A 27,832-nucleotide genomic window follows, 5' to 3' on the forward strand; every position below is an offset into this window, starting at 1 on the left:
CCCGCCCAGCCGGTGCGGGCGACGGCCGGGGGAGAGCGGGCACCACCGAAGGCCTGCGGGCGCCAGGGGGCACCCGAAGCCGCCCGCGGTCTTGCCCAACTTGGATCCAAAGTTCCCAGCCTGTAATGGGCTTCGCAGAGGCGGGCGCAGATGGAGACGGCTCCTGTCTCCACTGTTCGGTGCATAATTGTTCCATTGTTCCAATGCAGTTAAGTGAGGGTAACCGTCCAGCTAAAGGTCAGTTTAGAGCAGGACAGGAACAGAAACAACTTCCTAGCCACCCTAGAAGGCTGAGTCTCCCATTCATCCTCCGTATGCATTGCAGACCAATTGCCAATAACACAGTTGAAGCTGAATTAGCCAGCACTCTCAAGCTTGCACTTGGAAAAGATCCAGTCTGCATCTCAGAGGACTGCGGTTCGGTCCTGCCAGTCAGTCCATTCATCTCTCCAAACATCACTTTAATCATAGCAAAGGAGTCTAGAGCAGACCAGGCCATGGCCCACCACGCAGCTATGTATACTTCCTATTCACATTCATTGAACTGGCATTCAGATACAGCCAATGGGGTCTGGAGATCAGAAAGCCTCCCACCACTACCAACTCTCAGAAGGTGAATGGAAAGAGACAAAAAAAAAAGGCAGGGGTGTGCTTAGGGGAGCCCCATGCACCAGCTCTCCAGGCCCAGAGCAAGATGCCTTTGTGAACTCTGTACCAGGCCCTGGGTTAGTTAGCCTGGCACATCAAGTTGGTGTCTTCAATACTCCTGCAGAGAAGTGCTGGGGAGGGGACCTAGGGCCTTGTGCATGCTTAGACAAGCGTTCTGCCACAGAGACACACCCCAACCCCTTTTCTTTCTTTATTCATCAAACAAGAAAGTCCTTGCTGTGTGCTAGGAGTAATGCTGGTGCCCACAGGTTTACTGTGCTGGGCATCCAGACACAAAGCTGGACTACGCCAAGGCTGCACAAACAGGAAGGGAAGGCTGGATTCACACCTATGGTGAGGCAAGAGGGTGGATAAGATTAGAAAGAGGTAGCAGAGTGCAGATAGGTGGCTTTGGTGGCCACACAGGAAGTTTTTTTTGTGACCACAGGAATGATTGAAGTGTTCCTGGTAGCCATATGGAGAAATAGAAGACATTTAAGAGGCCAGACCCACTGAAAGTCTTCACAGTGCAAGGACTGGAGATGAGAACTGCACCAAATAGGCTCAGAAACTGGGCATGAGTGGAGCAAGGTTCTAGAAGAGGTGAGACAGAGAAGCCAAAATTGGCTTCATTTCAGCAGTTGGTGATGCCATGCCTTGGGCTGGATGTGTGCACAGGGTGGTCCTAGCACCTGGACCCCTCGATGTGCTGCCATTTATTGAATGAGGGGAAGACTCAACAGGTCTATGGGCGTGACTGCAGAGGGAGGCTACACAATGGCAGGTGGCATTCAGGGGACTCCTCACTTCCGAGGCCGTACAGCTCAAATGGTACATGAGTCAGGAAGGCAGCGATCAGGGTTGGCAGAGAAACCAAGCTAAGAATGCAAACTGCCCTAGTGGCTAGTAGGAGAGGCCTCGCAGAGGCAGCAGGAGGCCCAGGCCCTCCTAGGAAGCATGGTTTTTCCCTGTCCAAAGGTTCCAGTGCTGAGGGACTTTACGTGAGGGAATGATTCATGTACTTCTCTATTTTTTTTTCCTTTTTGTTGTGCTGGGGATTGAACCCATGCTAAAGCCTAAAACGCTAGACAGGCATTCTATCAACAGGCATTCTATCTACCTCTTGAAGCACACTCCCAAGCTTGACCTTACACACCTTTTTGGGAACAGAATCTGTGTAGCCTAGACTGCTCTCAGACTCCTGATCCTCCTGCCTCAGCCTGCTGAGTGCTTGGATTACAGATATAGGTCACTACTCCTAGCTTTCTAGAGACTTCTAAACATCCCTTCACTGCCACGGAGCAGGAACACAGGCCAATGTCCTCACTGGCTGTTTTCCTGTTCTGACTGTGGCAAGATGTAAACATCGTGAGAACTCAGCCTCCTGTCCCATCTTTGGAAACATCTTACCTCAGCTAATAAAAGGTTGTTAACACACGTAGAAATGTTGTGGCAAAGTCCCCCTCCCCCATCCAAAGCAAAGGCTTGGCTAAAATTATCTTTTCCAGAAGGGCTGCTAGGAAAGAATGTGTGCTAAGTGTAAGTGGTACTACACAGCAGAGGTGATTCCAGCTTGGTGGGAGAAGGATACAAAGAATTGGAAGTACTGGATTTTAAGAGCTAGCCACATGATGTTCTTCAGGCTATTTGGTTCCCATCTTGCTGAGGAAGTATAGCTCTCAATGCTCAGATGGCTCAGTGTACCCAGCCTGAACAAGGCTAACATCGGGACCTCAATCCACTGCAGCAGGCCGAGCTTACCATGGCCTGGCATCTCAGAAGGGTGCCTCAATTAGAATGCGCAGTTTCAAATGTAAAGTGCAACAGGGCTCAGATTCAAGTCTGAATTTATCCAAGTCACTTCCCTGGCTTAATTTAGCTACAGTTTTAACCTAGAAAGCAAAGCCTAAAAATAGCTTTTGTATGTGCCACTCAGTGCCAGAAAACACTACCTTTCTCTGGAACATTTAGAAAATACTGCAGTTGTTATTTCAGGCTATGCCAGAGAGAAGACTCTCAACATTTTACTGTCAACTGAACAAGGGAAGGAGTATGTCAGACCCAAAGGCCTCTAAGTTGCTATCAGGCCTGTCACATCCAACAACCAAAAAACAAGCTGCTGGAGTAGCACCAGTGCTCTGAAAGGTAAGACATGCCCTCTATTTACAAACTAGAGATATAAACCTTTATTTCACAACTGTGTCATAATTCGCTTTCTGAGACAACATCCACTGGAGGGCGGTTTGCAGTGCGTGGGAGGCTGGCTGCTGGGTGTCCTCTGGGCAGGAGCGAGGCCGTGGTCCCCCACGGCAGGCACTCCCGGAGCTCCCAGCAGACAGGTCATTGCACCAGTACTGGCCAGCCCTGGCTTTACTTAGAGCCACCTCCTTTCTTGGGGCCATTAGTCCTCATTTCATGCCAGATTTTCACTAGAGGCTCCCTGTTCTTCCAAATGAGTTCATGCCCATAAGTAATATACCATCTGGAGAAAAGAAAAACAAATGAGATCTGATATTCAAGCAGTCTGACATAAAAATATAAGTACCATCATGATATATCAAGTTGACAGTTTCAAAATTCAGTGCCACTGATATTTACTATGTAGCTTATTAAAATAGATGATTAGGGTTCGGGTATAGCTCAGTGGTACAGCACTTGTGGGAGGCCCTGGGATCACTTCCCAGCACAGCGAAAACATCAAATAGATGATTATTTACTTGCTAATAGATAAATGAATTAGCTTTAATATGCAGAGCATATAAAAGGCTGAAGTAGGATAGGCCAATGGGTGAATGCAACTACATGAAAATTTTATACTGCTTCTTGTAGTACTGGAGCTTGAACTGGGTTTTGTATATTTGAGGCAGAAGTTCTGCGACTTTGGACTCATCCCTGCCTTGAAGGATCAGTATAGCTTTCCCAGTGGAGGCCTGAGGAAGCCTAGTTCAAAAGAAAATAATTTGCCCAAGGTGCTAGTAATACCTTCTATCCCAGCTCAGACTGCTGCAAAGCCTAAGAGATGTCAATGGAATTTACTAATGACAGCTGGAATGGAGGACATGTCTCCTATCATCTTCCTCCGTGCTACACACAGCAAGGTCTAGGGATCCAAATTCTTTTCCAGTCCCCATGAATGGTGTTCCAAGCCTCATGCCTTGGCAAAGCTTGCCTAACTGAGACAATAAGCAAAGGAAACAAGCTCTGAGAGCTGTAGTACATTAACTTCTCAGGCACTGTAAGTAGGAATCATCATACTGAGACTCAAACCTGCCTCAGAGACCTGGGCTCTAACTACTGTGCACCCTGCCACCAGAGGGAGCAGCCAGGCACGGAGGAAGGCAGCACTGAATGGGACAGCACAGGCTGCAGGGAACCTCAGGCTATCTGCCACCCCTCAAGGGAGCGCAGGCAGGGAAGGCTGGCATGGATCTTGGAGGCATAGGCGTAGACAGCAACTCACAAAGTTTCTACTTGTGCAATCTGTACTTCTGCTTCCCTGCAGCCCCAGATTTCATACTCCTTGAGGCAGACATCAGAGTCTGTTCATCATCACTTTTCTCAACACCTAATTTTTAAAATGCTCTATTTCATTTAAACTGATATCAAAATATTCTCAAGGTGTATTTATGAAGGGCTTGATTTGTACCCGACTCTTGTGTGTGCTCCCGTGTGCTCGTGTGTACGCGCGCCAGTACTGGGGCATGAACTCAGGGTATGGGCAATCTTCTTGAGCTTTTTCATTCAAGGCTAGTGTGTTACCATTTGAAGCCATAGCTCCACTTTGGGGGGATTGATTAGAGATCAGAGTCTCACTGACTTTCCTGCATGGGCTGGCTTTAAACCATGATATTCAGATCTCAGATTCCTGAGCAGCTTGGATTACGAACATAAGCCACTGGTGCCTGGCTCCAATTAATTTTAAAGATGTTAGAAAAGATAACTTCTGGATATGATTTAGATATAGTAAATGAAATGGAGTTGAAATTAACAAACAACAAAGAGAAAGGATTCCTCTACCTTTAGATCTTTGGCTTTAAATTATATTTGATCCAATTACTTTCAAAACTGAAAATGGCCATCTAATTAGAGATTAGAAGAGAAACTTGCTGGAGAAATAAGAGTATCCTGATACACATACATGAGAGCTCACAGAAAAGACCTTTTTTCATTAGTCTGTTTCTCATACTTAATAGCAGGTCATTTCCTACTATTTATAATGTGTTGCCATAAAGCTAAAGCTGGAACTCACATGCACTATTTTGTAATCATGAAAATTATAAATGGTATAATGGCATTTAGTTCCACCACCTAATAGGCAAAACTGTTTGACTTACGAACAGATTTTTCTATTCTGTTTTAATTAGGAAAGTTTTACATTGTCATGAAACTTTTTTTTGTCACCTGTGGAGCTTAAATTTGGGGTCTGGGTGCTGTCCCTGAGATCTTTCACTCAAGGCTAGCGTTCTACCATTTTGAGCCACAGCACCACTTTCAGTTTTCTGATGGTTAACTGGAGATAAGAGTCTCATGGACTTTCCTGTCTAGGCTGGCTTTGAACCATGATCCTCAGATCTCAGCCTCCTGAGTAGCTAGGATTACAGGCCACTGGCATCATAAAACTTTTAAACAAAGGGCAAAAGCAACATTTATATAAGGCAAGATAGGTCAATAGTAGAAGGAGCCATCTAATAGTCAACTATGCTGCTGGAGGCTATCAGATGGGCTCCAGAGTCCTGGGAAGTTTCCAGGATAAAGCTGCTGTTCAACTTCCACATTTTATGCAAAAACCCACACCTGAACACAAATGGAAGTGCTGTGACCATATGCTGCTTTTGTTCAATCTGTTATGCTGGGGTGGCCAGGACTATGGATAAACATGTGTTTGGTCCTGAGCCTGTTTCCCATCAGTAAAACTGGAGGAGCAATAGTACCATGTACTCAATAGCTCAGTACTAAATGTAAGAGATGCTCAGTACTATCCTTCCTGTACACATACTACAAAGCAATGACTCCACAAGCTTGGCCTGTCTGCACGGCACTAGTGAGAAGAGACACGCCAGGGAAGAGGGCAAGCAGGGGTCCCAGGGAGCAGTTCAACAATCATTTCTGCTCACACTTACATTCCAAAGAGGGCTCCCCCAAGATGTGCTGCATGATCAAAAAATTTCCATCCCAGGATCATTCCTGCCGTATCCATGGCGATAATGGCTTTTAGGGCCTGAAAAAGCCAGCAAGAGAGAACAGAAATGGTACAACTCTGATTCCTCCAACACTGACATTAAGTCACTGTACAAACACTACTGTCCCTGGCCTCCCCCCAGGTACTTACGTTCCCTGCTGTGAAGGTGAACATAGGGAGGAAGATGATGGCCAGTCTTCCATCTGGGATTTTAGTGCAGACTGCTGCAAGCACCGTCATGATGGCACCAGACTACAAAAGAACGAACGCTGGGAGAACGGCAAACTCCACGCACAATCCCTGTGGCTCCGTGTGTCTCAAAGGTTCACAATGCAAGGGCTTGTCAGCCAGGTGACAGGACAGTAAGGTATAGAACCACCAGCTGTGAGTGTACAGTAAGGTATAGAACCACCAGCTGTGAGTGTTGACTACACTACAATAACAGTGCTAAGTGTGCACCTGCACCAATCCATCAGTGTTTAACAAAGCTCTCCCAGTTCTCCCAGAGAAACACATACATGCACGGAATTGCTTCTAAGTGTTATGTTTTATCTTAATCCAGGTGAAATTCGTTCAGTCTCATAAAGAGAGTGAACATTTTCCTTATAGTCTAGGAGTTCACATTAGGAAAATGTGGTTTTGCAAGAGACACCCTTCACAGTATCTTCCTAGGACATAACTGGTAGGGAATAATACAGAATAAAAATCAATCCTAACTACTCAGAGACTGAATTATGTAGAACACAATTCAAAGTCAGGACAAGAAAGTCCTTGAGACACATCTCTAACAACTAAAAAGGTGGAAATGGAGCTATGACTCAAGTGGTAAAGTGCCAGCCTGCCAGCCTTGATCTCAAAAGTTAAGTGACAGACTCTGAGTTCAAGCTCCAGTACACACACACACACACACACACACACACACACACACACACAAGAAAAGCTCTGAGTTCAAGCCCTATCACGGGTAAAGAAATTTTTTTTTTAATGTTTGAAGATTATTCTACTTTGAGGACAGAGGATTTTGGCTGGATTCAGTCTCTAGAGTATTTTGACGGGTGCACAGAAAATGCAACTATACATTTCTTACTATGTACTCCTTTCCAAGCAAGCACTTAAATCAGAAATAATGGAATAATAAGTGGCAAAGTTGAGATTCAATCCCACTCTAATTCCAAATTCCATGCTGCCACATTTTATTAATTTTGGACTTCAGCTTTTTAATACATAAAATTAGAATAAGACTTTCCAAAGCCAGGCACTGGTTGCTCACGCCTATAATTCTAGCTACTCAAGAGCCTGAGATCTGAGGATTACGGTTTAAAGCCAACCTGGGCAGAAAAGTCTGTAAACTCCTATCTCCAATTATCCACCAGAAAACTGGAAGTGGCACTGTGGCTCAAAGTGGTAGAGCGCTCACCTTGAGCTAAAGAACTTGGACAGCGCCCAGGCCCAGAATTCAAGCCCCCTGAACGGCCAAAAAAAAAAAAAAAAAAAGTTGTCAAAGAATTCATGAAAATGCCCTCTTAGATCCTTCTAGCTAATGTCTCCCCACCCTCAAGACTCCAAAGTCCTCTGGAAAATTTCTCAACTTTGCATGCCTTAAGATGTTTGCTTTCAGGGCTGGGAAGTTGGCTCAGTGGTAGAGTGTTTGCCTCGCATGCATGAGGCCCTGGGTTTGATTCCTCAGCACCACATAAGCAGAAAAAAAAAGCCGGAAATGGCGCTGTGGCTCAAGTGGTAGAGCGCTAGCCTTGAGCTGAAGAGCTGAGGGACAGCGCCCAGGCCCAGAGTTCAGGCCCCAAGACCGGACCCAAAAAAAAAAAAAGGACAGATCAAATATTAGCTTCATTAAGATGAAAATTAATTTAGGGCTGGGAATGTGGCTTAGTGGTAGAGTGCTTGCCTAGCATGCATGAAGCCCTGGGTTCAATTCCTCAGTACCACATAAACAGAAAAAGCCTGAAGTGGCAGGACTGGCAAAAAAAAGAAAGTAAAAGTAAAAAAAAAAAAAAAAAGATGTTTGCTTTCAAGTCTGATTCCACCTAGTGGTGTTCATTGATTTCAAAGGTGCTTGCTTAGTTGCTGAATAAGGTAGGTAACGTGAACAAACGAACACACACACACACACATACACACACACAGCAATTTTTATGTAGAAAACAAAAATTCCTAACTTAAACAGGAAAGCATGCATACCATTAGATAAGATATAGACCACATTAGGAAGATCAAGTATGAACAAATCCAAGGAACACACAAATTAGAAAAAAAAAAAAAACAGACACATACACAAAAATTTTTTTCTAGAAAGTTCTTAGAATTCCTTTAAATATGAAATCTCCTATTTGAATGCACTTGAATGCACTATATGTAAGTACAAATTAAATGTATTGTCTTTAAAGAAATATTATATAACTGGGCACTGGTGGTTTATGCCTGTAATCCTATCTACTCAGGAGGCTGAGATCTGAAGATCATGGTTCAAAGCCAGCCTGGGCAGGAAAGTCCATGAGATTTTTATCTCCAATTAACCACCAGAAAACCAGAAGTGGCACTGTGGCTCAAGTGGTACAGCAGTAGAGTTGTGCTGAAGAGCACAGGGACAGCACCCAGGCCCAAAGTTCAAGACCCATGACTGACAAAAAAAAAAAAGAAAGAAATATTATATAAAGATTTCTATGTATCTAGAATTCTGCTTTTGAACTAAAAAGTATAAATATCCACTATATCTATATAAATATGTATATTTAAAATTTTAAGCATCCAGGATATAAACTGCTGAGGGCAGGGATCTTGAGCATCTTTGCTACTATCTCTAGGGTCCAGCACAAGTACCTAACAAGTCTTGCCTACCCAGAAGCAACTTTGCAGAACAGAATAGCACCAGGTTCAAATCTGTAATTAGCCAGAATTTTCCAGTGCTGGTTCATGAGGATCAGATATTCATCACTACTTTGAAATACTCTTCTTGATAAGTATTCTATTCCAGTATATAAATACAAATGACCAATGGTTAAGTTGTATACCCTGATAATTAGAAAGTTCTACATATGTATCAACTCTTAAATTAAAAGCAGATCAGTCAAACATTAATCTCTTTATACTGATAACTGTACTGTGGTTCTGTAAGATACAGGGTGAAGGGTGTATAGAAAACTATGAATTTTGCAACCTACTTGTAAGTATATAATTATTTTAAACTTAAAAACTAATTCAAAATTAATTTTAAAATTACATTAGAAATTGTTTAAATTAGAAATACTTACTGCACCAAGTGATGGTCCATATCTTCCTGTGGCAACTTTACACACATAACTGACAAAATTGGAAATAACACCTGAGAAATAAGTCATATTTCAATAATTTAAGTATAAAAAAAATGGTGTGGTTGGTTTTTGGTGGTGGGAAGATAGAGCCCAAAGTCTCATGTCTCATGCATGCTCGGCAAATGGCTCTACCACTGAGCTATAATCCCAGCCCTTGTTTTCCACTTTTTAATCTCCATTCCACACAGTTTAATAGTGTCAATACTTTGTTTATCTTTTGGGTGTTTTGTTTTTATTTGCTTTTAGACAGGATCTCACTCTAAAATTCAAGCTACCTTGAAGCCCATAATCCTCCTGTTTCAGCAATGTTAGATTTCTCTCTGGATCCCTCTAAGGTGCTAGTGTGAGTACTATCCTGCACATCAGCCCCGCTGGTTCAGAGAAAGACTGCTAGGACTTTCTGAGTGATGGTGGGGCAACCACTTTACCTGTCAGTTACCATTTTCTTCTTCTGTGACATGAAGAAAAGGCTAGTTCTCAAACTCATCAACTGTCCCAGAATCCTCTGGGCTAGAATATTAGGTGATCCATGAGCTTCCTTTGGCTTCAATACCATTTGAGCTCAATGTGACTCATTAAAGAAAAAACCAACAAACAAAAATCCTTCCTATAAAACAGCAACATAACTAGTATTTAGAGAAAAAACAGTATTTTATCTTAGAGGCCAAAAGGATTGCCTAGCTTCTATTTTGAGGAACCAGATAAGTACTCATGAGAAATCAACACTATTAAGCACTTAACTTGGGGCTTGTGGCAGGTGCTTTTATTTGCTCTTTTTTATAAGACCCTATTACAAGAAGTTAAGTATCACTATCTGCAGAAAGGTGTAGTCATTTCTGCAACCTCACCCAGCTAGCTGGTAGTATAAACAGGTTCTTAGTCCAAATCTAGAGATTTCTTCACTACAGAACAACTGCCAGATAGTTATTTTTTGTATGTCTTAAAGCTTGAACCTCAGGGCCTGGGCACTATTCTTAAGCTTTTTTGCTCAAGGCTAGCATTCTATCACTTGAGCTACCACTCCATTTCTGGCTTTTTTGGCAGTTAACTGGGGACTGGAGTCTCATGGACTTCCCTGCCCCAGCTGGCTTCAAATTCCAATCCTCAGATCTCGGCCTCCTAAGTAGATAGGATCACAGGCATGAGTTTCCTGCTCCAGCTAGATGTTTTCTAAATGTACGACTTTAGAAATAAATTTTTATATTGTACTGTTTTAAGTAAAATTTGCAAATAGCTCTCTATTGCAAATGTATAAATTTATTAGTAACTCTAAGGAAAAATTGACCAACTATCAACTTAGCAATAGTAGCGACCTGGAATCATGCACAACCACTTTTCAACTGAAATACAAAGATGATGCCATCTCCAGGACCAGAAGTAGGGAGTGGCTCCACACCAGCACAATTCTTGCAAGAAAGATAGATGGAACACACTCTACTCTAGACAATCACATTGCACTGCTCTCATCTAAAGCAATCTGCAAACTGAACACACGAGGGAAGTGAGCTTGTGTGAAGTTATTTCACAGGTGACTGAAATAGCTGGAAATCTTAGACCTCAGCTAAAGAAATCAAGGTCCAAAGACGGGCACTGGTGACTCACACCTGTAATCCTAACTACTCAGGAGGTCGAGATCTGAGGATTTTGATTTGAAGCCAGCCCACACAGGAAAGTCTGTGAGACCCTTATCTCCAGAAAACCAGAAGTGACGCTATTGCTCAAAGTGGTAGGAGTGCTAGTCTTGAGCAAAAGAGCTCAGGGACAGTGCTCAGGCCCTGAGTTCAAGCCCCATGACTGCCAAAAAGAAAAAGAAATCAAGGTCCAGAGAGATAAAAATGGCATGCTTAAATTCCATCATATCCTTTAACTTTTATTTAACTCACTTAAAAATCAAGCATACCCAAACAACTCACAGAGATCTACAAAATGAGAAGCAGAGAAGGCAACAGCGCCATCCATCAATAGTATGCTTGTCTACATAGAAGTGAAGAAACAAGTATGTTGTGAGCACTTACTGTGTACAGAATATGGCTCTAAGCTTTCCCTTTATCCCTTCTGCAGACAGATGGAAATGCTTATGATCTCAGAGATGCTTATTACCTGCAGACAGGTAAACTGCCATGAACTGCTCCTGACCCAGAATGTTCACTATGCTGGAAGAAAAGCTCCACAAAACATACATATTTGCTGCCATGTGAAATAAGGAGAAATGACTGAATGTTGACAGCAACATTGGAGAACAAAGGACCTCTATAAAAGAAAGAAAAATGAAAACTGGTAATTGTGGAACACAAAGTTAAAAAAAAAGTGTCTATTTTAGACTTTTCTCATTATTATTATTATTAAACACAACATGCAAACACAGAGTTTAAATAAGTATAAAAAAGCTGTTTAAGCCAGCAGTTTCCAAAGTGGTAAAAAAAAAAAATATATATATATACATATATATATATATATTAATAACTATTTCTACTTGTAAACAACCAGTGGAAATTCACAGTTCAATGAAAAACAACTTGTACTTATACCAAGTTAGAAACAGAATAATTTCAATTATAAAGCTGCACAAATCTCCTCCTAAGAAATAAATCTGTACTTACTGCAGATCTTAATTCATTAAAAAAAACTTATATATCTACTATATTTAAGTCATATTTCAGGCACCCAGGATAGAACAATAAGAGAGATGAAGTTCTTGTCCCAAGCAGTTCAGTCTGTTCTCCAGACTATGCATGTAATTGCTGGTAAATACCTCAGATTGTATAGCATTATTTCTTCCATATTATATCTACCTCAAAATCAAATCAAATTAGAGGCAGGCAATGGTGGCTCATGCCTATAATTCTAGTTACTCAGGAGTCTGAGATCTGAGGATCACCGTTCTAAGCCAGCCCGGGCAGGAAAGGCAGGAAAGTCCGTGAGACTTTTTTTTTTCTTCTCTTTTTTTTTTTTTTTAAATTGTGAAAATACCTCACAGAGGGGGTTACAATTACATGGGCAAGGTAATGAGTACATTTCTTATCAAGCATTGTTGCCTCCTCTTTTGTTTTCCCTACCCAACCCTTCCAATCTCCCCCTACCCCCACAACCCCCCAGAAAACAAAGTGGCATTGGGGTTCAAACTAGTAGAGTACTAGCCTTGAGCAATAGAGCTCAGGGACAGCTAGTCCATGAGTTGAAGGCCCACAACTGACAAAAATAAACAAACTTACTTGAGGCTGGGTTCGATGTGAAATATCTGATCATTGTCCTCTGTAAAGAAGGTACTCTCCACAAACAGAATACACAGACATTTGCAGCTATTATGCCTACAAAATGAAATATAATTTAGGTAAGTTAAAAATAAAAGCAAAGAAAGTCTGATCTAAAGTCCACCTGAATGAGATTTTCTACTACAATTACATAAGGGTACTTTGTATTTGAAGAGAGGTAGTAAAATTAAACCGGGTGCCGGTAGCTCAGGCCTGTAATCCTAGCTACTCAGGAGGCTGAGATCTGAGGATCATGGTTCAAAAACCAACTCAGGCAGGAAACTCCGTGAGATTCTTATCTCCAATAAACCACTAGAAAACAGGAAGTGGCGCTGTGGCTCAAGTGGTAGAGTGCTTGCCTTGAGCTGAAGAGCTCAGGGACAGTGCCCAGGCCCAGAGTTCAAGCCCCACAACCAACAACAACAAAATAAGTGCCTTTAAAATATTAAAACCTGTTACAAGTTGGCAAAGTCAAGAGGATTCCTAGACAACTGAAAATGTTTTAGAAGCTAACTTCCCTTACCCAGAACCCTATTCCATTTCTTCAAAACCAACTGGCTCAAGTGGTAGAGCACCAGACTTAGTGAAAAAGCTTAGGGAGAACATGAGGACCACAGTCCAAGCCCAACATCAGCACCAGAAAGAAAAAAAAAAACAAAAATCAGGTAATTTTTGGAATTGCATACTCTTTGCAAAAGGCATCCATCTACTTGTTGAATTAAAGGACCTTAGGAACTGAAGTGTCTGGTTAAACAATAGGCAAAGAATGTTTTCAATTTCCTTAATAAAAGGAAGAACTGACTTCAGCCCCCACCAGTCCTGGGGCTTAAGGCCTGGACACTCTCCCTGAGCCTCTTTGTATTCAAGACTAGCACTCTACCATCTGAGCCATAGTTTTACTTCTGGCTTTTTCTAAATGATTTACTGGAGAAAATTGTCCCATGGACTTTTCTGCCAGGCTGGCTTTGAACCATGATCCTTAGATCTCAGCCTCCTGAGTAGCTAGGATTGTAGGTGTGATACTCTCTTTTTAAATGAAATTTTATTGTTATTATTAAGGTGTTGTGAAAGATACTTTGTGGAATCTCTGCTACATCGTGGAGTTATCCTTAGCATTCCTGGTCTGCTCAGGTTCGGTTCTCTTATGTGAGAGGAAAGGAAGCTGTCTGTTTTCATAGATCTTTTTTTCCTAGTTAATTATCTGAAGTCAGGATGCATCAGTTGTAAGATGCGTATAATTAGTGATCTGACATAGTTTATTCAGTAGATACCTTTTCTTCCTTCAGTAGTACATTAAATGAAGTTGCACTGCATTTAACTGAGTTGATTCCATCATTTTAGTGGAGACTGTAACAGTCATTAGGCCATCTTTGGTAAATGACTACAACCCTTTGAAAGATGGTGAGAGAGGCAGTACTGGTAAAAGGATAGGGAAGAGAGTTATGAGCAAGGCAAGGAAGAGTGATGTGCCCCCTCCCAATGAGGAGTTCCGAATCTGGGGAGAAAGAGGCAGACAGGATGTCAGGAGGTCTATCCCACAGAAAATAAGCAGTAGTGAATGTTGCCTACAGTCTTTTAGTTTTCTTTGGGAAAGTGGAACATCTTTAATACTGACAGTACTCTTAGGTCTAGGTTGTTGTACATAGTGACTGGTATTTTTAGAGTAAAAGATACTTGAGGATAATTTGCTATGACCATAAAATCAGGTTTCCATGATTATAGAGATAGTCACTTTATGGCTTTGGAGTTTGATTGTACCTTCTAGCCTCAAAAATGACAACCACCAAGTGCTAGTGACTCATGCCTGTACTCCTAGCTACTCAGGAGGCTGAGATCTGAGCATCAAGGTTCAAAGCCAGCCTGGGCAGCAAAGTCTATAAGATTCTTATCTCCAATTAACCACCAGAAAACTGATGGTACTGTGGCTCAAAGTGGTAAAGCAAGCCGGGTACCACTTGCTCACGCCTGTAATCCTAGCTACTCAGGAAGCTAAGATCTGAAAGTTCAAAGTCAGCCCAGGCAGGAAAATCCATGAGACAATCTCTAATTAACTACTCAGAAAACCAGAAGTGGTGCTGTGGCTCAGGTGGTAGAATGCTCGCCTTGAGCTGAGAGACAGTGCCCAGGGCCAGAGTTCAAGCTACACAACAGACCAAAAAAAAAAAGGTCTCACAGACTTTCCTGCCTGGGCTGGCTTTGAACTATAATCTTTTTGAACTACAATCCTACCTACTGAGTAGGTAGGATTACAGGTGTGAGCCACCAGCACCAGCTAAAGAGAGTGCTTTCTAAGGGAAACAATGTCAATAAATCATAAGCTTGAAGATTGATCCAAGCTATCAAGGTGGGTAAAATTAAGCCTTTCAGACAAAGGAAACAGACTGAAAAAAATAATAAACATTGTTTCTCTACTTTGGTAGGTATAGGAAAAGAATACCAAGACTCTAAGTATCACACCTGTTTGAGAAAAAATATTTTGCTATTCTCTAGAAATCTTCTTTCCTATTTGCATAATTCTCAAAGACTTAGAAATCAACTTTTCCAAGTTTCTCAAATAACTAAATATTGCACCAATGTTACTTTGAAGAGTCAGATCTATCTGTCTTTCCATCAAAATTAACAAAGAACAAAATAATCAGTGATGCACTGTATGCTTACATTTAAAGAGGATCTTTTTTTTTTTTTGGTCAGTTGTGGGGCTTGAACTCTGGGCTGGGCACTGTCCCTCAGCTCTTCAGCTCAAGGCTAGCACTCTACCACTTGAGCCACAGGGCCATTTCCAGTTTTCTGAGTGTTTTATTGGAGATAAGAGTCTCACATACTTTCCTGCACTTTCCTGCCCAGGCTGGCTGAACCGATCCTCAGATCTCAGCCTCCTGAGTAGCTAGGATTACAGGTGTGAGCCACCAGCACCTGGCTAAAGAGCTAGACCTGGCTCTCAAAATCAGGCCTCTCTTACATACTACTTGCAGCTGTACCTTTAAAAAAACTCGTTCTTCTAAAGGCAATTTCTATACCTATCAAAAGGAAGACAACTACCCTGTAGGCAACTTTGCCAAGTGGGGAGATAATATGTGTGTGTATATACTTGTATATATATACACACATATAATATATATTATATTATATTATCCTGTGTACAAAAAAAAGGTACTCATTCAATGTCTCCTTTAGTTTCTTTTTTTTTTAGTCAGTCATGGGGCTGGAACTCTGGGCCTGGGGGCTGTCTTTGAGCTCCTCAGCTCAAGACTAGCATGCTACCACTTGAGCCACAGCGCCACTTCTGGCTTTTTCTGTTTATGTGGTGCTGAGGAATCGAACCCAGGGCCTCATCATTATGAAAAATCTTTATGCCACACTACATGTTGGTGTTTGGCCTTACTCTGTCTTTAGTCAGGGTCTCTCTGATAATCCAGGCTGGCCTTTAATTCTTGATTCTCCTGCCTCAGCCTTCCCAGTGCTGTAATTACACTACTTCTCATACTGCTACATTATTCTTGATAGGTACAGATACTCTGTCTTCTAAGCCACTGGTGAGTACAGTATGAAAGTTATTTCCTGTGGCATACTGTACCTTTTGGTTTGATTTCTCTTCCCTTGAAAGGCTAAAACATGTAAGCTAACACAAACCTGTCACAGTCCGCTGGCCATCACTTAGATTATTCCACCACTTGTTAATCTAAAACAGAAGGAGAATTGCATATCATTGTACATGAAATACTTCCTGGTTAGGAAAGTGAAAGCTAGAAAGAAATGCCTGTGGTCTTGATCCCTCATTTATAAAAACTATAGATGACCAATAGACATAATAACCTTGTGGTAGAGTGGAAAAGGCCATGTTTTGGGGTTGGTTCTTAGGTTTTGTTTTTAATATAGACAGCCTACATTCTCCAAATAAAACCAATGTTCAGATATTTTATTTTTAACCCTTGGTATTCTGACATATAAAATTGGACAGTAGCTGGGCATCGGCAGTTCATGCCTGTAATCCTAGCTACTTGAGAGGCTGAGATCTGGGGATCAGAAGACAGCCTTATTATTCAACAAGGTCCTATCTAGTTTTAAAATTCTAACTGAGGTGCGGGGCCTGATGGTGAACTAGTGAAGTAGAGGTAGTACTACGTGATCTACAAGTGTGACATGAGCCTGAGCAACACAGACAGCCTTCACATGAACTAGAACTAGGAGAATAAATTTGTACTAAAATTGCTAGCGTTTTTTTTTTTAGATATAATAGTATTGAGGTTCAGAAACAAGACAAAAGAATCTTAAGTTGGTCAGGGATACATTGTGAAATCTTTGAGTGAAATGTAGTTAGGGACTGCTTTACACTAATGCAGTGATGGGAGGGGAGGGGAATGAAAGGAAAATGAGTGAAAAGTAGAGTGGAATGTAACTACTGAAGTTTGACAAAAATATTTTTCTCTATTGCTGAATATAAAATTTTCCTTAATTAAAAATATTCTATCTTTGACATCCCACCAGATTTCATTATGATGGGGGGAAAAATCAAGGTCAAAAAATTATAGATTATGTATGATTTCATTTCTGTAATTTTAATATGTGTATGATCTCTCAGACGGTCTTTACTGCATTTATACTGATGTAAATGTAAATGGGGTTCCCAGGGCTTTCCTTTCCTTTTTTTTTTTGCCAGTCCTGGGGTTTGCTCTATGCCTGGGCTCTGTCTCTAAGCTTCTTTTGCTCAAGGCCAGTGCTCTACACTTGAGCCAAGTGCTACTTGCAGCTTTTTTGAATAGCTTTTTTTGGTCGGTTGTGGGGCTTGAACTCTGGGCCTGGGGGCTGTCCCTCAGCTCTTCAGGTCAAGGCAGGCACTCTACCACTTGAGCCAGAGCGCCACTTCCAATTTTCTGAGTGGTTTATTGGAGAGAAGAGTTTCATGGGCTTTCCTGCCCAGGCTGGCTTTGAATGGTGGTCCTCAGCTCTCAGTCTCCTGAATAGCTAGGATTACAGGCATGAGCCACCAGCGCCCGGCTGGCTTCAAACTGTGGATCTCAGCTTCCTGAACAGCTAGGTGTAATTATAGGTGTGAGCCACCCGCACCCAGCTGTGGGTTTTTTGTTTGTTTGTTTTTTTAAGGCAAGATCTCACTTTGTTGCCTAGGTTGGCAATGAACTCCTGGGCCCAAGTAGTCCTTGTACCACAACTTCCCGGATGGTAGGGACTACAGGCATGTACCAGTAGACATGACAAAGATTCAAAGACTTTCATTTTCTATGCATATTTATAGCCTTTCCTCCTCCCCCCCCCCCCCCGGTCAATTAGATTTGAATATAAGGCTTTATGCTTGCTTAGCTTGTGGCCTGACTACTATTCTACTCCGTGACCTGTGTCTCCAGTGCTGTTTTAGGAGTTATTTTGGAGGCAGTTGTCTCATAGATTTTTTTCTGCCCAGCCTCAACTGAAACCACACACCCCAGGTCTCAGTCTCTTGAGTAGTTTGGATTACAGGCGTGCATTTTTTTTTAAACAGGCTTCATTCTTAAACAGGCATGGATTGTATATAGTCTAACCTGTGATTGGTTTAACTATTATTTTAAAATATCTATCCTTGAATAATATATATACACATATATATACATATACATATACATATACATATATATATATATATGAACTTCACAGTCCAGCGATGTGCTGGAAACCTGTAACTTCCTGTGACTCAGGATTATGGAATTCGTTTTACTATCTTTTAAAGTATAGTATACTAAGTAAAAATCTGCCTGTTACTGTTTTTATCTGTAAATACATAAAAATAAATAAATAAATAATAAATACATAAAAATAAATTATTCTTCTGCATAAAGCCTCTCTCTACAATAGGACTCATACTTCTGAATGAGTCTCTTCAGAAACGGAAGAATGCATCCTTCCTCTATGGATAGGAACTTCAAAGTTTCATTAGCAAAAAGAAAGCCCATGGCTTCCTTCTCAGGCTCTACTGACTAGGACTAGATTATTCGTGGAAGGGGGAAAGTAAGGAAGACATCAGCCAGGAACTATTGGCTCACACCTATAGTCCTAGCTACTGAGAAGACTGAGATTTGAGAATCTTGGGTTCAAAGCCAGCCTGAGAATATATATCTGAGAGACTCTTATTCTAATTAACCAGCAAAAAACTCCAGAATTAGAGGGGTGGTCCAATGATAGAGTGCCAGCCGTGAGTGAATAAATTAAGCAATAGATTTGAGGCCCTGAGTTCAAGTCCCAGTACAAGTATTAAAAAAGGGGGCAGGGGCTGGGTGCCAGTGGTTCACACCTATAATCCTAGCTATTCTTGAAGCTAGATTTGAGGATCCAGTTCAAAACTAGCCCAGTCAGGAAAGTCTGTGAGACTCTTATCTCCAATAAATTACCCCTCTCCAAAAAAAAATTGAGAAGTGGAGCTGTACCTCACCTAGTAGACTGCCAGCCTTGAACAAAAGAAGCTCTAGGACAGTGCCCAGGCCCTGTGTTCAAGTCCCAGAACTGGCAAAAAAATAAAATAAAAAAACAAACAGGTGAGGGGAGAGAGGAAACATCAACCCTCTCAACTCTCTCTCCAAACTGGAACAGTACTGATATGTCATAAAAAAAAAAAAAACACCAAAGATGCTTGAAAACAAAAATGGAGCTGGAAACACATTAACCTATGGCTTCAGTTCCCAATAAATACTGACATATAAAACTTTAAAATTTTTAAGAAAGATTTATCTAGAAGCAAACTTGTTTTAAAAATTCAGGAAGGCCAAGCACCAGTGGCTCCTACCTGTAATCCTAGCTACTCAGGAGGCTAAGATTTGAGGATTGTGGTTCAAAGCCAGCTCAGGCAGGAAAATCTGTGAGACTCTTATCTCCAATTAACCACCAGAAAACTGGAAGTGGTGCTATGGCTCAAGTGGTAGAGTGCTAGACTTGAGCTGAAGAGCTCAGGAATAGAGTCCAGACCCAGAGTTCAAGCCCCACCACCACCAACAAAAAAAAGTCAGGAGGAAAGAGAGCCATCAGTTGGCACACAAAGTAAATGGAAAATGTGCATGCTCCATGTATTTACATCTCTTTCTTGTATCCCACTGAAAAGATGGTGGTGCTAGTGGTTGAACCCTAGGACCTTGAGCATTACTACTCAAGTGTTCTACCACTGAGCTATAACTTCCCCACAACCAGATAAGAGGCTTTTAAAAATTTGGAGCTGGTGCTGGTAGTTCACACCTATAGCTTTAGCTACATAAGGAGGAGATCTGACCATTGCAGTTCAAAGCCAGCTCAGACAGACAAATCCTGGAGATTCTTATCTCTAACCAGTAAAAAGTCAGAATTGGAAATGTAGTATAAGTGGTAGAGAACCAGCTATTAGCAAAGGGTAGAACAAGCTTGAAGTCCTGAGTTTAAATCCCAGTACCAACAAAATAAATAGATAAGTAAAAAATAAAATTGACTTGGTAGTTCTACCCTATGTTTGTTTTTTTTAAGTTTCCTGTGATTCTGGTATTTATCTAAAATAATTCAACAAGGTGATGCCAGTTTAACAGTGGTCTTCAAACTGTAGAGGGCTGGAATAAGGTCTTGAAATTTTTTTTTCCTGTAAGGGGACTGAACATGCATCATGCTGGGCAAGCATTCTACTTCCTAAGCCAAACACCAAGCCCTTCTGGAGTTTTGTTGTTGTTGTTTTATAGATAATTTGCCTGGGTTGGCCTAAACTTGTGATCCTAAACTTGTGATCCTTTTGCTTCTCCCTTACAAATAATTGGGATTACTGGCATGTACCACTATGCCCATCGTTTTTCCCCCCATTTCTTTTTGGTACTTCTCAGGGGTGGTAGAATTTGGGGCCTTGTACTTGCTAGTCAGGTGTTCTACCGCATTAGCCACTTTGCCAGTTCTTTTTGTATTACTTTTGGAAAAGGGTCTCATTTTATGCCCGGGCTAGCTAGGACTACAATCCTATCTGTGCTTCCCAGAATCTCTGGGGTGACAAGTGCACATCAGTGTGCCCAACCATGATTGAAAAGAGCTTCATGAATCTTTTTTTGTGTGTGTACATGCTATCCCTGAGCTCTTTTGCTCAAGGCTAGCACTGTACCACTTGGAGCCACAACTCTACTTCCAGCTTTTTGAAAGTTAATTGGAGATAAGGGTCTCATGGGGATTTTTCAGCTCAGGCTTGCTTTGAACTGTGATCCTCAAATCTCAGCTCTGAGTGAGTAGCTAAGATTACAGGCTTCAGCAACCACACTTCCTGGCTCCCAGATATTTTTTAAACTGTCCATGGTCTTTTTTTTTTTGTCAGTCATGGGGCTTGAACTCAGGGTCTGGGCACTGCCCCTCAGCTCTTTTTGCTCAAGGCTAGTGCTCTACCACTTGAGCCATAGCACCCTTTCCAGCTTTCTGGTGGTTAATTGGAAATAAGAGCCTGAAGGATTTTCCTGCCTGGGCTGGCTTCAAACCGTGATCCTCATACCTCAGCCTCCGGAGGAGCTTGGATTACAGGCATTAAGCACCGGTACCCAGCTTCTGTGGTCATTTTTGAGGCATATGGGTAGAGGGACAAACTCTTGAAATTATTGTCAAGTACAATACTCCTAAACATATAACACATTCATTAATACTCATGGAATGAGTACACTGACTTCACATCTATGCATGCATGGACTGTTGCCACTAAATAAAAATACTTTCTAAAGACTTTAAAAATTGTGATTAAAATAAAACAATGTTTATCTTTACCTCCTTCCTGAGGTCTCCTTCTTTTTGTGGCCTTATGCTATCCAACCAGTCAGCTTTTAGGCCATCAAAATAACTCTGGACCCTGGATTTCAGTGACTCATATTGCCAAATAGCAGCTGATCCAAATGCACAGCCTGTAAACTGCATAAAATTAAATATATTACAAAATAATTTTAATAGAGAAATTTATCCATATTCTTTTCCCAAGGATATTTCACCTGCCACACAGAAATCCCATTAGGTGACAAGAACATTTTTTGTTTCCGATTTTATTAACTATAGAACCTTCAGGTCTGTTTCTAACAGGTCTAAAATTCAAAATACCAACTTAGTGCCACTAAAAACAGAAGGCCCACAAATTTCTCCTCCGAGGCTTACATATTACTGGGCTAGATTCTAAAAGCAATTATTAAATTCATTCTGTAATCAGAATTCATGTGTCTAGCACCCCAGTTGCTGTTGATCCACTAGCCACCCACCCCTGTTCTTGTTCTGAAAGAATCGAAGCAGGACAAAAACACTGGAACACTAGAGTAGCAGCAAGCTGGTAACAGCCAGTGATGTAAACTCTTACCCCAACAGTGAAGAAAAAAGGTTTCACAAGAGTCCTGATGGGGTAGGGAGAAGGATAAAAGATCGTTTCTTCTACAGGAGGAATCAAAGCACTTCTCTTGTAAGCTTCCCCACTTGACCCTGTGTCTGATCTTCGTGGTTCCACCTTCCTGGGTGCTTTTCTGAATCCACATTTTTGCTGAATAAAGAAGTTAAACCTATAGGGTAGGAGGTACAAATATCAGATTAGAAATGGAATGGCATCATAACCATCTCGGTTTATTTGCATTCTCAAGTCCAAAAGAGCCAGGACTCCTAATGTAGGGAGAATTAAAAGGAACAACATTCAACTTTTCTGGAACAGACGAGTTACAAACTAACAGCTTTAGAGCACTAGTTTGGACTACTACTTTGTATCAATCAATAAAATAGTTTGTATCCATTCTCTACATATAAGATCTTTTGTCTTACAGAAATTAGACCCCCCCCCCCCGCTTTTTTTTTCTTTTTTCTTTTTTTGCCAGTCCTGGGGGCTTGAACTCAGGGTTTGGGCGCAGTCACTGAGCTTCTTTTGCTCTACCACTTGAGCCATAGCGCCACTTCCGGCTTTTTCTGTGGTACTGTGGAATCAAACCCAAGGCTTCATGCATATGAGGCAAGAATTCTACCGCTAAGCCACATTCCCAGTCCTAAACAACATATAAACTATCAGTTTTAATCAGGTTTATCTTATTTGAAGTTTAGTCAATTCCAGCACAACATTTAAATGTATTATAGTAGCTGGCAGCCAGAGGCTCATGCCTATAATCCTAGCCACTCAAGAGGCTGAGATCTGGAGGATCTGCCAGCCTAGGCAAAAAATCTGAAAGACTCCATCTCCAAATAACTAGCAAAAACCCAGGGTAGAGTTATGGCTCAACTGATAAAGTCCCATGCATGAGCAATCCAGAGTGTGAGGTGCTGTAGCTCAAGTGGTAGAGCGCTAGCCTTGAGCTGAAGAGCTGAGGGGCAGCACCCAGGCCCAGAGTTCAAGCCCCATGACCAAAATAAAATAAAAACAAAACTTAACTCATTTTTGGAACTAGAATGACTTATACATGGTTAAATAATTCAAGTATGTTTCTCCAATCCTAATCTAGCCCTGCATTTCCAGCCACATATTGAATATTTCTACTTAGATATGTTTCTATCGCTTATTTATTTATTTATTTATTTATTTTGTCGGTCGTGGGGCTTGAACTCTAGGCCTGGGCGCTGTCCCTCAGCTCTTCAGCTCAAGGCGAGCGCTCTACCACTTGAGCTACAGCGCCACTTCCGGTTTTCTGGTGGTTTATTGGAGATAGGAGTCTCACGGTTTTTCCTGCCCGGGCTGGCTTTGAACCACGATCCTCAGATCTCAGCCTCCTGAGTAGGTAGGATTACAGGCGTGAGCCACCAGCGCCCGGCTTTTTCTATCGCTTATTTAAAAGGAAATTTAGTTGTTGTTTTCCCCACAAACAGCTTCACTTTCTTTCTTTTTTTTCTTCTTGTCTGTCACGGGGCTTGAACTCTGGGCTTGGGTGCTGTCCCTGAGCTCTTTAGCTCAAGGCGAGTGCTCTACCACTTGAGCCACAGTGCCACTTCCGGTTTTTTTTAATTGGAGATACGAGTTGCACAACTTTCCTGCCAGGGCTGGCTTTGAACCGCAGTCCTCAGATCTTAGCCCCCTGAGTAGCTAGGATTATAGGTATGAAGCACTGGTGCCGGCAACAGCTTCACTTTCTGACTTCCTTATTCTTTTAGGCAGACCACAGATCTTTTGGTCACTAAGATTTAAAGGTTATAATTCTCCTTTATTTTTTACCAAACTATTAAAAGCCAACTCTGTCAAATAAAAACATCTTTTATTCCTAGTGCAACTATTTATGGCTGGATTACACCGATGACTTAAAACATCAACACTAAACACATAGCATCTGTTCTCTCATCAATTTTCCTCAAATACTCAACAGTTCCTGGAACACTCACTCACATGGCCTACAGGATGCTGTTGTTACTATTCATGCCTAGAATGCCCTCTCTCCTTCTCTCAGAAATTACATAGTAATGATGACAGATGGGTGCTAATTTGACTTGAAATTTTGCCTAGTAAGTACTAGTTCAAACTCCAGTACCACCAAATTTTATGATTTTAGACTTCCAAATAAGTAACATTTAGGACATGTGAGACACAGAGAGAAAGACAGAGATGAAATTGAACCCATGCCCACAGCATCTAAGCAAGTACTGAACTCCATTCTCTAGAATTTTTTTTTGGGGGGAGGCAGTATTTGGGGTTGAACTCAGGACCTTGTGCTTGCTAGGCAGACACAGTACTGCTGAGCCACATCTCCAGCCCCATTTTTTCACTGGTAGTTTTAGCATAGAGTCTCCCTTTCCATCCAGGTGTGGAATCCGCCTACTTTAGGCTTCTCAGCTCCATATACCCAGCTTCCCTCTTTGGAGATTGGGTATCTTGGACTTTCCACCTGGGCAAGCCTGGACCTTCAATCCTATCCATTAGTCTCCAACACAGCTTGGCATGAGAGGTGCATGCCACTGTGCCTAAATATATTGGGCTAGCCTTGACCCTTGATCTTCACATTTTTAGCCTCCCAAATAGTTAGAATTATAGCTACGTCCCTAATGTATGGCCACAAACCTTATTTACTTCTAGACAATGTCTCTCAATAAGCTTCCCAAACTGACCTCAAACTTGTAGCCATTTTTGCCTCTCAAATAGCATGGATTACAGGTGTGCACCTCAATACCCAGCAAGTATTCCTGTCAAAGAAATACATTTTACCTGCCTATCAAGGACTAATTCAAATCCCAGTAAAAACAAAGAAAGAAAAAACCCACTTTAAAAAGTTCTACATTTGGGCTGGGAAGGTGGCTCAGTGGTAGAGTGCTTGCCTTGCATGCATGAGGCCCTGGGTTCGATTCCTCAGCACCACATAAGCAAAAAGAAAAAAAGCCGGATGTGGCACTGTGGCTCAAGTGGTAGAGCGCTAGCCTTGAGCTGAAAGAGCTGAGGGACAGTGCCCAGGCCCAGACAGAGTTCAGGCCCACAACCGGACCAAAAAAAAAAGTTCTAAATGTATCCAATCATAATGTTGCTCTGAGATCCCTTCAAAGCCTGGTAAACATTTTATGAATAAATAGCCCTGAGTAAACACTCAACAGCTAATCCAAGCTAAATTCTAACACTTTTCCCTGACTTGATTTTTTTTGTGGTAGCTAGGAAAGATGCATTCAGCATACTGCATACTCTTCTTTCCTCTCACCACTTTTCCTCAAACACTCAAATAGCTCCTAGGGACTTGTTTGCTGCTGTTATTACTATACTTGCCTACAGAGCCCTTGTTCTTCTGCATTGTCTCCACTCCTTGGTTCAACATCTCAGAAATCACTTTCCAGCCTGCCACATGGCAAGGGGTGGTTCTATCACTTAGACACTTAGGAAGAATTCTTTTCAAGAACCTCTTGGAATGGTTTTATTTACCTAATAAAAACATCATTGATATCTCTCACCTACACACACCTACCCTTCTAATTTTAATAGAGATGCAATGCCAAAAGCTGAAGCACTTATCTTTAATGCCAAAAAAAAAGGTTAAAGGATTTTGATACTAACCTTGATATTTTTGGCTATGAAAGCAAAGATGGCAGTCAGTTAGCCTCCAAATGTCTTAACTGGTTCCTCTTTACACAACTATCAATTTACTTACAGCCAAATGCATTCCTAAGTTTTTTGTTTCATTTTGGTTTTGGGAGTACTGGGGATTGATCTTGGGGCCTCACACTGTCTAGGCTAGCATTCTAACATTTGAGCGGCACCCTGGTCTGCTTGTGGGGCTTCAACTTGGGGCCTGGGCACTGTCCCTCAGCTCTTCAGCTCAAGGTTAGCGCTCTACCACTTGAGCCACAACACCATTTCCAGCTTTTTTCTTTTTGCTTATGTGGTGCTGAAGAATTGAACCCAAGGCATGCAAGGCAAGTGCTCTACCTCTGAGCCACCTTCCCGGTGCCAGCATACTAATTTTAGAACCATAGGAACTCAAATCTTCCCTACTAAAGATTATAAAGAAGACAACTTACATACTTTATTAACTTTCACTGCCTATTTCCAGAGGCAAGGCACAAATACTGTATTTCAGGCGTAGCCACACCCTTGTGTACTGCATTTTCCCATGTAACTATTAAACAAATGGCAAGTTTTCCAAATAAATGGCAAGATTTTTTTTAAATCAGGTGTTAAACTTTAACATCATATGTGTTTCTTAGGCTTTGTAGTTCCAAGTGGTCTTTGCATCCAATTTTTACTGGGGCTAGTTCATTCGTTCCTCCTTCCTTCCTTCCTCTCTCTTTCTCCCTTTTATTATCAGTTGTGGGGCTTGAACTCTGGGCCTGGATGCTGTCCCTGAGCTCTTCAGCTCAAGGCGAGCACTCTATTACTTGAGCCACAGTACCACTTCCAGTTTTCAGGTAATTGGAGATGAGTCTCATGAACTTTCCTGCCTGGGGTGGCTTTGAACTGCAATCCTCAGATCTCAGCCTCCTGAGTAGTTAGGATTACAGGCGTGAGCCACCAGCGACCCACTTTACTTGCCCTTTCTATAACCAGTACTTGATGTGTACTTAAAATCTTAAACACTGAACACACCTGTTGCTTTTTTTTTTTTTTTTTTGGTCAGTTGTGGGGGCTTAACTTGGGCCTGGTGTTGTCCCTGAGCTCTTTTGCTCAAGGCTAGTGCTCTACTGTACTGAGCCACAGCCCCACTTCCAGTTTTTAAGTGGTTAACTGGAGATCAGAGTCACCAGGGGACTTTGCTGCACGGCTGGCTTCGCAGGCTCCTGAATAGCTGGGATTACAGGTGGTGCACAACCAGTGACCGGATCTGTTGCTTCTTAGTAAGACAATCCTCCCTACCCCTATCCCCACACTATGCAATCTCAAATGCGATTTGAAATAAACACTAGCATCAGGACCACTGAAATCTATCACCACCTCCACCTGACTTCATTCTGTCTCCCCAAAAGTTTAAGATTAGTGCCAGAAACTCCATAAAATGTGTTAAGAAACAATGCATGCAAGATTTTCAAAATGCCTGATAAATTCACTTGGCATGCTTATGAGAAATACAGGTTCTTCCACTCTTCCCATCCTTCTCCTAATTCTGATTTCATAGGACTAGGGTGGTGCAGAGAAATAAGTCTGCAAACACTCCAGGAAATTCCTTTTTATTGTTGTTTTGTGTTTTGATGTAGCCTCACTGGGTAGCTCAGGCTGCCCTCTAACTCCTGTTCCTCCGGTCTCAGCCAGCCAGGAAGACACCAAACAAGTCAGAAATCGGGAAGGTTAAAATTCTGGAAGGTATTTCAAAGTCAATACGAATAGGAGTTTCTCTTTCTCTCATAATTTAGAAATAGATCGTCCTTAGGTTAAAAAAAAGAAATCGGCAAACACCGATCGTCTATACATCTCAAAAGGCAGGCTAGGCTGGTTTTCTTTCCAAAGTACCTAAGGAACCAAATACGCTCTAAACTTCTAAACCAGAAAGCCTCTCAGAACTTAGCATGGGCTCGCCTCCGACTCTGGCCCTCCCGTGGCTTTCCACGTTAAAGGGAACGCTGTCGTGGAAGAGAGGCTCGGTAATCAAGTCTGAGAGGATAAAATCTCAGCTGTCATTCTGCCGGCGGCGCAAACCTGCTTCGGTGACCATCCGGCTTCAGTATGGCCCCATCGGGTGAAAAAGTGGCCCGCACTAGTTCACGACCCCATCCTCGATGAGAGCTGTGGGCTCCCCGGGGCCCGGCGGGGCCCGAAGCCCGCCAAGTCCGAGGACAGCGGCCGGGGCCCCGGGCGGCGCGGCCAGGGGGCGGCCCCCGCCCCGCAGGGTTCCCCTCCGGAGCCCGGGGCCCGCACGCCCCGAACGGCGGCCATTACCTGCGTCCGAGCAGCCGCGGGGCGGCCAGGGCAGCGGGGAGCTCCTCACAGACCTGGGTGCCCGCCGGCGGAGCCCACGCCCGGCCGCAGCGCCAGCCTCTCTGCGCCCAGCCTCGCCACGCCATGTTCCCTGCCTCTGCCCCACCATGGCCCGACCTTACCAACTCCAACCGCGGAA

The 27,832-nt window shown here is 42.4% G+C and overlaps 1 protein-coding gene across 2 annotated transcripts; it reads right to left on the reverse strand.

Moving 5' to 3' along the window:
• Positions 1–2,810: 2,810 nt before the first annotated feature.
• Parl (presenilin associated, rhomboid-like) lies at positions 2,811–27,832 on the reverse strand. 2 transcript variants are annotated; one of them, XM_013033075.1, is made up of 10 exons: positions 27,655–27,832; positions 21,709–21,904; positions 21,135–21,275; positions 16,035–16,083; positions 12,366–12,461; positions 11,254–11,403; positions 9,094–9,164; positions 5,978–6,079; positions 5,769–5,866; positions 2,811–3,130 (listed from the first exon to the last, which is right to left on the reverse strand). In XM_013033075.1, the coding sequence occupies exons 1-10, from the start codon at positions 27,777–27,779 to the stop codon at positions 3,019–3,021; spliced, it is 1,140 nt and encodes a 379-aa protein (XP_012888529.1). In that variant the 5' UTR covers positions 27,780–27,832; the 3' UTR covers positions 2,811–3,018. The 2 variants fall into 2 exon arrangements, with proteins under 2 accessions (XP_012888529.1, XP_012888530.1); XM_013033076.1 differs by lacking the exon at positions 11,254–11,403.

The sequence above is a fragment of the Dipodomys ordii genome, unplaced genomic scaffold, assembly GCF_000151885.1.
Source record: "Dipodomys ordii isolate 6190 unplaced genomic scaffold, Dord_2.0 Scaffold162, whole genome shotgun sequence".
NCBI lineage: Eukaryota > Metazoa > Chordata > Mammalia > Rodentia > Heteromyidae > Dipodomys > Dipodomys ordii.